This window comes from Oncorhynchus mykiss, chromosome 4 (genome assembly GCF_057628025.1).
Source record: "Oncorhynchus mykiss isolate SJ-2025 chromosome 4, ASM5762802v1, whole genome shotgun sequence".
Classification (NCBI taxonomy): Eukaryota; Metazoa; Chordata; class Actinopteri; order Salmoniformes; family Salmonidae; genus Oncorhynchus; species Oncorhynchus mykiss.
Window position 1 is genome coordinate 87290001 of NC_143025.1, and position 12817 is coordinate 87302817.

The 12817-nt window shown below is 41.5% G+C and overlaps 1 protein-coding gene across 2 annotated transcripts in view; it reads left to right on the forward strand.

Annotated features, from left to right (window-relative positions):
• LOC110521100 (ryanodine receptor 3) overlaps positions 1-12817 on the forward strand; it is a 266242-nt gene that overhangs the window by 116971 nt on the left and 136454 nt on the right. For both annotated transcript variants that reach the window (XM_090233224.1, XM_036976224.2), the window contains 10 exons: positions 3114-3197; positions 5431-5590; positions 5840-5984; positions 6368-6573; positions 7717-7891; positions 8641-8849; positions 9700-9863; positions 10064-10264; positions 10375-10540; positions 12622-12708. In XM_090233224.1, coding sequence (XP_090089350.1) covers positions 3114-3197; positions 5431-5590; positions 5840-5984; positions 6368-6573; positions 7717-7891; positions 8641-8849; positions 9700-9863; positions 10064-10264; positions 10375-10540; positions 12622-12708 — 1597 coding nt within the window. The remainder of the gene's footprint in view (positions 1-3113; positions 3198-5430; positions 5591-5839; positions 5985-6367; positions 6574-7716; positions 7892-8640; positions 8850-9699; positions 9864-10063; positions 10265-10374; positions 10541-12621; positions 12709-12817) is intronic.

Here is a 12817-nt window from a genome sequence, read left to right on the forward strand (position 1 = left end):
GTGAATCAGTATTCAGTTAATGTGAATCAGTATTCAGTTCATGTGAATCAGTATTCAGTTCATGTGAATCAGTATTCAGTTCATGTGAATCAGTATTCAGTTCATGTGAATCAGTATTCAGTTCATGTGAATCAGTATTCAGTTCATGTGAATCAGTATTTACTGAAAGAAGTAGCTGCAGCACTCACACATGAGTAACATGGTGCTTTTATAGTCAACAATTGTTTTTATTGGATCACATCAAATGCATTACAATCAACATGATAACATTTACCTGGAGCTAACTGTGCACATAGCACTACTGGGTGATCTGAAAAGTCATAGTCAATCAATCAATAACATGATGATACTTTTAGCAACAAACAAAAAAAATGTTTATCTTTAATTTATCATCTGTAAAAATTATGATAATAGAAAGGTTCAGAACGTTTGTGAAGCATCACGGCACAGTTGAAAAATACATGGCAAATATAAATCCAATATGGATGGTGTTCAGAGACAGGTGGGAGGGGTTGAATGGAGCTGAAGGGACTGGATGGTGTTAAGAGATAGATGGGAGGGGTTGAATGGAGCTGAAGGGTGGGACTGGATGGTGTTAAGAGACAGATGGGAGGGGTTGAATGGAGCTGAAGGGACTGGATGGTGTTGAGAGACAGATGGGAGGGGTTTAATGGAGCTGAAGGGACTGGATGGTGTTATGAGACAGATGGGAGGGGTTGAATGGAGCTGAAGGGTGGGACTGGATGGTGGTGAGAGACAGATGGGAGAAGTTGAATGGAGCTGAAGGGTGGGACTGGATGGTGTTAAGAGATAGATGGGAGGGGTAAAATGGAGCTGAAGGGACTGGATGGTGTTATGAGACAGATGGGAGGGGTTGAATGGAGCTGAAGGGTGGGACTGGATGGTGTTATGAGACAGATGGGAGGGGTTGAATGGAGCTGAAGGGTGGGACTGGATGGTGTTATGAGACAGATGGGAGGGGTTGAATGGAGCTGAAGGTACTGGATGGTGTTCAGAGACAGATGGGAGGGGTTGAATGGAGCTGAAGGGTGGGACTGGATGGTGTTGAGAGACAGATGGGAGGGGTTGAATGGAGCTGAAGGGTGGGACTGGATGGTGTTAATAGATGGGAGGGGTTGAATGGAGCTGAAAGGTGAGACTAATAACAACAAGATAACTCATGTAAAACACGCTGTGTCCGTAAAACGTATATAGGTTCAGAACGTTTGTAAAAACAATAGATGGGAGAGGTTAGAAGAAGGACAGGAAGAAAAACAAAATGTAACTATTGTAAAATAGATTGTCTGTAAAATGTAGATAGTATGAATAAACTGGAAGTAGAAGCCTAAGTGTTGTTGCTCAATAGTTTAATCCAATTAGGGGAGGGGTGTTAGGGTTAGAAAGTAATAAAGGAAAATCAATTTGAACATATTTATATGTATGTATGTATTATATATATATATTATTCTACAATGTGGAAAATAGTAAAAATAAAGAAAAACCCTTGAATGAGTAGGTGCGTCTAAACTTTTGACCTGTACTGTATATATTCAAGGGTTTTTCTTTATTTTTACTATTTTTCACATTTACTATTTTTCACATTTTCCACATGGTGATGACATCTAAACTATGAAATAACACATATGGAATCACGTAGTAACCAAAAAAGTGTTAAATAAATCAAAATACATTTTATATTTGAGATTCTTCAAAGTAGACACACTTTGCCTTGATGACAGCTTTGCAAACTCTTGGCATTCTCTCAACCAGCTTCATGAGGTATACACCTGGAATGAATTTAAATTAACAGGTGTGCCTCTTTAAAAATGTATTTGTGGAATTTCTTTCCTTCTTTAAGCATTTGAGACAATCAGTTGTGTTGTGACAAGGTAGGGGTGGTATACAGAAGATAGCCCTAGTCCAAGTCCATATTATGGCAAAAAGCTTAAATAAGCAAAGTGAAATGGCAGTCCATCATTACTATAACACATGAAGGTCAGTCAATCCAGAACATTTCAAGAACTTTGAACGTTTCTTCAAGTGAAGTCGCAAAAACCATCAATCGCTATGATGAAACTGGCTCTCATGAGGACCGCCACAGGAAAGGAAGACCCAGAGTTACCTCTGCTGCAGAGGATCCGTTAATTAGAGTTAACTGCACCTCAGAAATTGCAGCCCCACAAAATGCTTCACAGAGTTCAAGTAACAGACACATCTCAACATCATCTGTTCAGAGAAGACTGTGTGAATCAGTCCTTCAAGGTTGAATTTCTGCAAAGAAACCACTACTAAAGGACACCAATAAGAAGAAGAGACTTGCTTGTGCCGAGAAACAACGAGCAATGGAAATTAGACCGGTGGAAATCTGTCCTTTGGTCTGATGAGATTTTTGTTTCCAACCTCCGTGTCTTTGTGAGATGCAGAGTAGGTGAACGGATGATCTCCGCATGTGTGGTTCCCACCGTGAAGCATGGAGGGGGAGGTGTGATGGTGGGGGGTGCTTTGCTGGTGACACTGTGATTTATTTAGAATTCAACTAGCATGGCTACCACAGGATTTGGCAGCGATATGCCATCCCATCTGGTTTGCGCTTAGTGGGACTATCATTTGTTTTTCAACAGGACAATGACCCAACACACCTCCAGGCTGTTTAAGGTTTTTGACCTTTTGTAAGGTTTTGATATATTGGGGGTTTGGAAATGATGCAGACAATTACAGTGATCGAAGCTACAATCTATCTACAATATGAAAGTTGATCTACCCCTTAAAAAATATGAAATGTTATACAATCAATACAAAACATATATTTAAAAAAGTTACTGGTGATGATCTCATGAAACAGTAATGTGGAATATAAATGTTGCAGAATAGTGCCAGGTGCTGTGCAGGTGCTGTGCAGGTGCTGTGCCAGGTGCTGTGCAGATGCTGTGCTGTCACCTGGCCTGAGTGTAAGTCTGTCTGTCAGGGTACGAGCCCCTCCACCTCACGCCGGTGTCTGTGGACCTTACGAATGTCTACATTAGAAAAAATATATAGAAAAAAAGAAGAGGATGGAGTGGGTTATGCATTGAAAGCGGTAAATCCTGTTCCCTGTCGCTCTCTGTGTATCTCAGGACCCTGTTGGCATTGGGATGTCATGTGACACAGACCAACGTTAACGCCGAGGACGATCTGAAGAAAGTCAAACTGCCCAAAGAGTAAGTCATGTGGTTTTTACTAGTATTGATTAATTGATTGATAATGAGTTACAGTAATACAACCCCGCAGTCGTTTCTAGGGGAGAAATGTACCCAATGTAAGTCATTATTTCTGAGATGACCAGTCAACATAACAATGTGATATGAGTGACATTAGGAAATCAGAGGAACACTGTCTTGGGCTTGGAGGCCTGGCTAAGAAGGCTTTCCTTCAATGCTTCTTTTTACTGTGTTAACCTATTATTGCCCTGTGTGTTTGTGTAGCTGTGTGATGTCTAATGGCTATATCCTGTGTATATGTGTAGCTGTGTGATGTCTAATGGCTATATCCTGTGTATTTATGTAGCTGTGTGATGTCTAATGATTATTTCCTGTGTATTTATGTAGCTGTGTGATGTCTAATGGCTATATCCTGTGTATTTATGTAGCTGTGTGATGTCTAATGGTTATTTCCTGTGTATTTATGTAGCTGTGTGATGTCTAATGGCTATATCCTGTGTGTATGTGTAGCTATGTGATGTCTAATGGTTATTTCCTGTGTATTTATGTAGCTGTGTGATGTCTAATGGCTATATCCTGTGTGTATATATAGCTATGTGATGTCTAACGGCTATATCCTGTGTATATGTGTAGCTATGTGATGTCTAATGCCTATGTCCTGTGTATATGTGTAGCTATGTGATGTCTAATGGCTATATCCTGTGTATTTATGTAGCTGTGTGATGTCTAATGATTATTTCCTGTGTATTTATGTAGCTGTGTGATGTCTAATGGCTATATCCTGTGTACATATGATGTCTAATGGCTATTTCCTGTGTATTTATGTAGCTGTGTGATGTCTAATGGTTATTTCCTGTGTATTTATATAGCTGTGTGATGTCTAATGGCTATATCCTGTGTATACGGGTAGCTGTGTGATGTCTAATGGCTATATCCTGTGTACATATGATGTCTAATGGCTATTTCCTGTGTATTTATGTAGCTGTGTGATGTCTAATGGTTATTTCCTGTGTATTTATATAGCTGTGTGATGTCTAATGGCTATATCCTGTGTGTATGTGTAGCTATGTGATGTCTAATGGTTATTTCCTGTGTATTTATGTAGCTGTGTGATGTCTAATGGCTATATCCTGTGTGTATATGTAGCTATGTGATGTCTAATGCCTATGTCCTGTGTATATGTGATGTCTAATGGCTAAATCCTGTGTATTTGTGTAGCTGTGTCATGTCTAATGGCTATATCATGTGTGTTTATATAGCTATGTGATGTCTAATGGCTATATCCTGTGTGTTTATATAGCTATGTGATGTCGAATGGCTATGTGCTGTGTATATGTGTAGCTGTGTCATGTCTAATGGCTATATCCTGTGTGTTTATATAGCTATGTGATGTCGAATGGCTATGTGCTGTGCATATGTGTAGCTATGTGATGTCTAATGCCTATGTCCTGTGTATATGTGATGTCTAATGGCTAAATCCTGTGTATTTGTGTAGCTGTGTCATGTCTAATGGCTATATCCTGTGTGTTTATATAGCTATGTGATGTCTAATGGCTATTTACTGTGTATATATGTAGCTATGTGATGTCTAACGGCTATATCCTGTGTATATATGTAGCTATGTGATGTCTAACGGCTATATCCTGTGTATATATGTAGCTATGTGATGTCTAATGGCTATTTACTGTGTATATGTGTAGCTATGTGATGTCTAATGGCTATTTACTGTGTATATATGTAGCTATGTGATGTCTAATGGCTATATCCTGTGTATATATGTAGCTATGTGATGTCTAACGGCTATATCCTGTGTATATGTGTAGCTATGTGATGTCTAATGGCTATATCCTGTGTATATGTGTAGCTGTGTGATGTCTAATGGCTATGTGCTGTGTATATGTGCAGCTATGTGATGTCTAATGGCTATATCCTGTGTATATATGTAGCTATGTGATGTCGAATGGCTATGTGCTGTGTATATGTGTAGCTGTGTGATGTCTAATGGCTATATCCTGTGTATATGTGTAGCTGTGTGATGTCTAATGGCTATTTCCTGTGTGTTTATATAGCTATGTGATGTCGAATGGCTATGTGCTGTGTATATGTGTAGCTATGTGATGTCTAATGGCTATATCCTGTGTATATATGTAGCTATGTGATGTCGAATGGCTATGTGCTGTGTATATGTGTAGCTGTGTGATGTCTAATGGCTATATCCTGTGTGTTTATATAGCTATGTGATGTCTAACGGGTACAAGCCAACGCCGCTGGATCTTTCTGAGGAGAAACTGACGGCTGGTCATGAGGTTCTGGTAGATAAACTGGCGGAGAACGCTCACAACGTTTGGGCCAAGGACAGGATCAAACAAGGATGGACCTACGGCATTCAGCAGGTACATGTTTTGGACCAGCTCTCTATCATCACAGATTGTAACTGTAATTCAATGCACATACATAGTAACTCATGACCAGTGAATGAATGGTGTATGTCAGGCATAAGATCAACGGATGAGCCCTGATAGCATACATTTCATGCATTTAGATTGTCATGTAACATACCATTGTTGATGGTATATAACATCATTTAACAAGAGAACCCTGACAGAGCTGATTTTTTTGTTGTTGTCGTTATTTCTCTGTAGGACGTGAAGAGCAGGCGAAACCCTCGTCTGGTGCCGTACGCTTTACTAGACGAGAGAACCAAGAAGTCTAACAGAGACAGTCTGAGAGAGGCCATCAGGACCCTGGTGGGATATGGCTACAACATCGACCCCCCAGACCAGGAACGTGAGTAGAGGACTGTAGCAGCAATATAATGTATGGTAGTAAGTTATCTTGTCACACACATGTACCATCCTGCAACTAAGCCATGGGCAAGCAAACCGGTACAGGTCTTTTTTTACACAATCAATGTACATTTTCATTCCGTTAGATAAAGAAATCCGTATCACTGCCAACTTGAATGTATCCTTCCCCTTTTCCCAGTAATTCCTGTGGATGCTATTGCAGTCAATCTTCAATTGACTGCAATAGATATGGTCCTTCGAGCCAGATTCAATGCTCTGCCACAGTTATAAGATATCTCTCGAGCAACCTCATATATACACTTAAAGGTGGAGGGCGTCTTTAGAATTTTCATTGGTTGAATGTCTTCTTCCTTGTGTCCCCAGCCTGTCATATTGTGGAGAAGCAGAGCATTGAGACGATCCGGTTCTTCCGCGTAGAGCAGACGTATGCAGTGAAGACAGGGAAGTGGTACTTTGAGTTTGAGGCCCTGACGGGAGGGGACATGAGGGTTGGTTGGGCTAGACCAGGCTGTAGGTCAGACTTTGACCTGGGCATGGACGACCAGGCCTACATCTTCGATGGATACAAGGTAAACAGACAACACCTAGTATCTTTAAATAATATATCTTATCTGTTTTTATCTTATCTGTTTTTATGTAATGTTAACTTATCTTTTTATACTGTTTGAAGTTTATCATAGTCTACAGTGCCTTCAGAAAGTATTCAAAACCGTTGACCTTTTCACATTTTGTTGTGTAACAGCTTGAATTTAAAATTGATTAAATTGCGTTGTTTTGTCACTGGCCTACACACAATACCCCATAATGTCGAAGTGACATTTTTACAAATGAATACAAAATGAAAAGCTGAAATGTCTTGAGTCAATAAGTATTCAACTCCTTTGTTATGGCAAGCCTAAATAAGTTCAGTGAGTGAAAATGTGCTTAACAAGTCACGTAATACATTGCATGGACTCACTCTGTGGGCAATAATATTAACATTATGTTTTAAGGACTACCTAATCTTTGTACCCCACACATACAATTTTCTGTGTGGTCCCTCAGTCAAGCAGCGAATTTCAAACACAGATTCAACCACAAAGACCTGGGAGTTTTTCCAAAGCCTCGCAAAGGGCACCTATTGGTAGATGGGTAGAAATAAAATTAAAAAAGCAAACATTGAATATCCCTTTGAGAATGGTGAAGTTATTAATTACACTTTGGAATGTGTATCAATACACCCATCCACTACAAAGAATTAGAAATGATCCTTAACTCAGTTGCCAGAGGAAAGAAACTACTCAGGGATTTCACCAGTTTAATGGCTGTGATAGGAGAAAACTGAGGATAGATCAACAACATTGCAGATAACCCCAAAACGAAGCTAAATGACAGAGTGAAAAGAAGGAAGCCTGTAGAGAATAAAATATTCCCTGAGCTGTTTCCTTTCTCTCCGGCAACTGAGTTAGGAAGGACGTCTGTAACTTTGTTGTGACTGAGTGTTTACGTTTATCATCATGTACGTATAGACCTGGCATAACTGATTCTGCATTTAGCAATGTTATATTGTTGCCAAACAAGTCAACAACAAATAGGCTAAATCCCCCAAAAATGGTATGCCATGTATCAAGGCAAATTATTGTACACTTGATCGTACACTTGATCAACTTTACGTTGTAGTGGTGAATATTACATTAGGGTTAGTAACACGTGTTGTTGTTTTGTTCCCCCAGGGCCGTCGAATGCACATGGGTGCACGTTTCTTCGGCCAGTCATGGAACAAGGGAGACGTGGTGGGCTGCATGATCAACATGGAGGACAAGTCTATGGTCTTCACCCTCAACGGAGAGCTACTCATCACTAACAAGGGATCTGAGCTCTGCTTCGTTGACTTCGAGACAGATGATGGTGAGTTTATCTTTACAAGGGATCCGAGCTCTGCTTGGTTGACTTCCAGACAGACGATGGTAAGTTTATATTTTTCCTTCTTTAGTCTTAACTTGGAAGATTGTGTAGTCACATTTTTCCTCTATGAAAATTGGAGATTGAGGTTCATCCTTCCTAAACTAACTTCATGTATTCATCAATAAAAATAAACTGTTTTATTGTCCGTTTTCACATAAATTGGCTTTGCATTGTGAAATGTGTTTATTTATCCATGTATTGAAAATGAGCTTTACCAGAATGGTAACCTCTCGAGGTTTAAATCTCTTTTCTTAGAAAACGGCGATGCAGAGCATGTGAAACATAAAGCCGCAAGGCAATGGGGAAATCAGTCATTTCTGGTGTTGCTGTTGGAGGAAACACACAGTTACTTAATGTAAATCATATCGATTGCTGTGTTCCAAATGAAGTTCCTTCTCCAATATTCTAGAATCTAGGGAGTGTGGTGTAACAGAATGCTTTCCAAATAATGGGTATTTTTGCGAAGTTAATTGCTTTTGGGTTGAGGCATCAGATTAATTCCTTACCAGAAACATATGTTAACCTCTAACCTCTGACATCTATGATTTCCAGGCTTCATCCCAGTGTGTTGTCTGGCCCAGTCCCAGATAAACCTCTAACCTATTACCTCTAATTCCTCCAGGCTTCATCCCAGTGTGTTGTCTGGCCCAGTCCCAGATAAACCTCTAACCTATTACCTCTAATTCCTCCAGGCTTCATCCCAGTGTGTTGTCTGGCCCAGTCTGAGATTGGCCGTATGAACCTGGGGAAGGACGCCAGCAGCTTTAAGTATTACACCACGTGTGGCCTGCAGGAGGGCTTCGAACCCTTCGCCGTCAACATGAACAGAGAGGTCACCATGTGGTTCAGCAAACGCCTGCCTACCTTCGTCAACATCCCCAAGGACCACAACCACATCGAGGTACCGTTTTAATATTTAGTGGCCTGATTACCCAGGGGCCTGATGTTGAACAATCTCCACTAAATCTCCACTAAAGCCTGACAGCCTGAAGCAAATCAGTTTGGCTAGTGACAAACATAAAGTTCCCTACCTGGTTCTGAGTGCTAATCATTCTCTTCTCCATATGAATGTGACTGATCTTCCTCTCTGAATGTGATTGTGACTGATCTTCCTCTCTGAATGTGATTGCTCTTCCTCTCTGAATGTGACTGCTTTTCCTCTCTGAATGTGACTGATCTTCCTCTCTGAATGTGACTGATCTTCCTCTCTGAATGTGACTGATCTTCCTCTCTGAATGTGATTGTTCTTCCTCTCTGAATGTGACTGATCTTCCTCTCTGAATGTGATTATGACTGCTCCTCCTCTCTGAATGTGACTGCTCCTCCTCTCTGAATGTGACTGCTCCTCCTCTCTGAATGTGACTGCTCCTCCTCTCTGAATGTGACTGCTCCTCCTCTCTGAATGTGACTGATCTTCCTCTCTGAATGTGACTGCTCCTCCTCTCTGAATGTGACTGCTCCTCCTCTCTGAATGTGACTGATCTTCCTCTCTGAATGTGACTGCTCCTCCTCTCTGAATGTGACTGCTCCTCCTCTCTGAATGTGACTGATCTTCCTCTCTGAATGTGACTGCTCCTCCTCTCTGAATGTGACTGCTCCTCCTCTCTGAATGTGACTGCTCCTCCTCTCTGAATGTGACTGCTCCTCCTCTCTGAATGTGACTGCTCCTCCTCTCTGAATGTGACTGATCTTCCTCTCTGAATATGATCATGACTGCTCCTCCTCTCTGAATGTGATTTTGTTGTCCCCAGGTGACGAGGATAGATGGGACAGTGGACAACCCTCCGTGCCTGAAGGTGACCCACAAGACGTTTGGGACCCAGCAGAGCAACAGTGACATGCTGTACTGCAGACTGAGCATGCCTGTAGAGCTCCACGCTCCTCATATCAATCCTGACGAGTCTCAGAAACTCAGGTCAGAAACAATGTAGAAACACTCGTGTAGAAACACACATATTGCTTTCAACCAAGGCTTTAGAGATTTCATATTTCCAATTTGGAAGGGCATAGATATCAATCTATCAGCCAATATAATAATATTTTACACACTCACTTATTGTGAACTGGGACCTGATAACATATTGTTGATTTTACCTGGTGCTTTTCCTTCTGCAGTTTGCCTCCAAAGGAAGATGAGTATGGCAGCATTACAACGTATTATCACTCAGTGAGGGTGTTTGCTGGCCAGGACCCAGCATCGGTGTGGGTGGGCTGGGTAACCCCCGACTACCATTATCATAGCAAACAATTCAGCCTTAACAAGACACGCACGGTTACCGTAACCCTGGGAGACGAGAGAGGACGCGTCCACGAGAGGCAAGTTCTAGCTTTTTAACTGGAGAGTTGACACCACTCACTCACTCACTCACTCACTCAGTCCCTCCCTCCCTGTTTTAACTCTCTCCCACCCTGTCTGTCCATTCCAGTGTTCGGAGGAGTAACTGCTACATGGTGTGTGCTGGAGATGTTGTCGGCTCCTCCCACTCATCATCCCGGTCTAACATCGACCTGGAGATTGGCTGTCTCGTTGACCTGGCAACAGGCTTTCTCTCCTTCACAGCCAATGGCAAGGAGCTGGCGACCACCTATGAGGTAGGCCTAATACATTCAACATCCAGTTAAAATTACATTACAGTAGGTAGACCTACTGCATTCACCATATAGATTACAGTAGAGTAGGTAGACCTACTGCATTCACCATATAGATTACAGTACAGTAGGTAGACCTACTGCATTCACCATATAGATTACAGTACAGTAGGTAGACCCACTGTATTCTCCATATAGATTACAGTACAGTAAGTAATGCTACTGCATTCACCATCTAGATTACAGTAGAGTAGGTAGGCCTACTGCATTCACCATACACATTACACAGTAGGCATATGCAACTCCGATTCTCAGTTTTTTTTCTGGAATTCCATGTAGTCAGGACTCAACGGTTTAGTTCTCACATTGGATTCACGTTAGCTGATAACCCAATTGTGTGAAGTACAAATTAGAGTCCCAGCCCAGGGACCTCCTCTTCTTCCTCAGACTGTGAAGTGAATTGGCTATTAAAGGATAGAATAATTGTCCCTCTCTAAGGAAATAAAGTAGGCTTTTACTCTGATTTGAAGCTTTAATCTTCACTCACTACATCACAGGTCCAGCCACCAGACTCTCTTTCCTTTGTCTCTCTCTCTCGCTCTATTCAAGTGGATTTATTGGCATTGAAGGTGTTGCCAGAGCAAATGTAACAGTGTTCTTCTGTCCCTCTTCTTGCCCTAACCGAGGCTCGAACCACCCTCTGAACACATCGACAACAGTCACCCTTAGAAGCATTGTTATTATTGCACCACAAAAGCCGTGGCCCGTGCAGAGAAATGGAAACAACTACCTCAAGGTCTGAGAGAGAGTGACATCACCAATTGAAATGCCACTAGCGCGCACCACTAACTCGCCAGCCATTTCACATCGTTTACGCAAACACAGACACATCAAATCAATGATGACGCAGATAGATAATAAAATGATGATATTCAATGAGTAATAACTATCAACAGGACAATACAGTCGTGGCCAAAAGTTTGGAGACAACATATTCTGCAGCTAATTTGGCACAAAGGGGTTTTTCCCAATAAATATTACATTTTCTTATTTCGTTTCAAAATCTTTATTTCTTTTCAATTTTGGGGGGGTAATTGCCTCTTTCTTTCTATCTCTCTCTAACTATCTCTCTCCATATATACTGTATATATATTTTTTTTTTTCTGTCTGTTGTCTGATGGCTGCCTGGCATTGATACACTGTCTGATTCATGGCCTGGCCCCCTGTCCAAGACTTTATCTGTGTCCCTAATGGCCCCTTATTCCCAATATAGTGCACTACTTTTGACCAGGCTCTGGTATTGGGAATAGGGTGGCATTTGGGACACAGGGAGTCTCTGCTGATGGCTGGCATTGATACACTGTGTGATGGTCAGATAGGCATCAGAGGGGCAGTTTAAAAAACCGAACTAATCAGTCGGCTGTCTGAATGCAAACCAAGATGGCCCAAACGTTAATGATCTTTTACTCGAACCCCCCCCCCCAACAGATTTATTTACTTAGAGTGAGAACTGTGTCTGTCCTTCCCCCAACGCAGACCACCAGAGGAAGATGAGTTGTGACGGCTGTGTAATTATCTGCAGGGTATCAAGAAACATCTCTTAAAATACAAAAGTGTGTCCCAAATGAGCCCTGTGGGCCCTAGTCGAAAGAAGTGCACTATATAGGGAATAGAGGTCCAATTGGGACAGACACAGACACATGTTTACCATATAGATGAAATCATACTTAGAATGCTGTGTGTTCCACCTTGACAATTTAGAGGGTTCTAGAACTCAAAGGTGAAAATAACACTAGCATCAATCCCCTGAAGTGTTGTTGAGTATGTGTTCTAGATGGTGAACAGATGGTTAGCATGGTCCTGAAGTCATATCAAGTGTATCTAGTGCAACTCAATTTAGTAACCATACCTTTTAGAGTTGCTGATGTGTGATTGACTCTAAGCAGGTGGTTGACTTGTTGTCCTTTAGTCCTGTATGTCTAGGTGGTTGATATATTGTAATGATGTGAGATTTATTGTTGTGTGTCTATAGGCTGTTGATGTTGTTCTTGAGGTAATGATTGTGTGTATATTCTTGTGTTTAGGTGGAGTCCAACACCAAGCTGTTCCCTGCTGTGTTTGTGCGTCCCACCAGCACCAACCTCTTCCAGTTTGAGTTTGTCAAGATCAAGGTTGGTGTCCCCCAGTCTACTATTATATCCAGTCTACTACTATAGCCAGTCTGCAACTTTAGCCAGTCTGCTACAATAGCAAGTCTGCTACTATAGCGAGTCTACTACT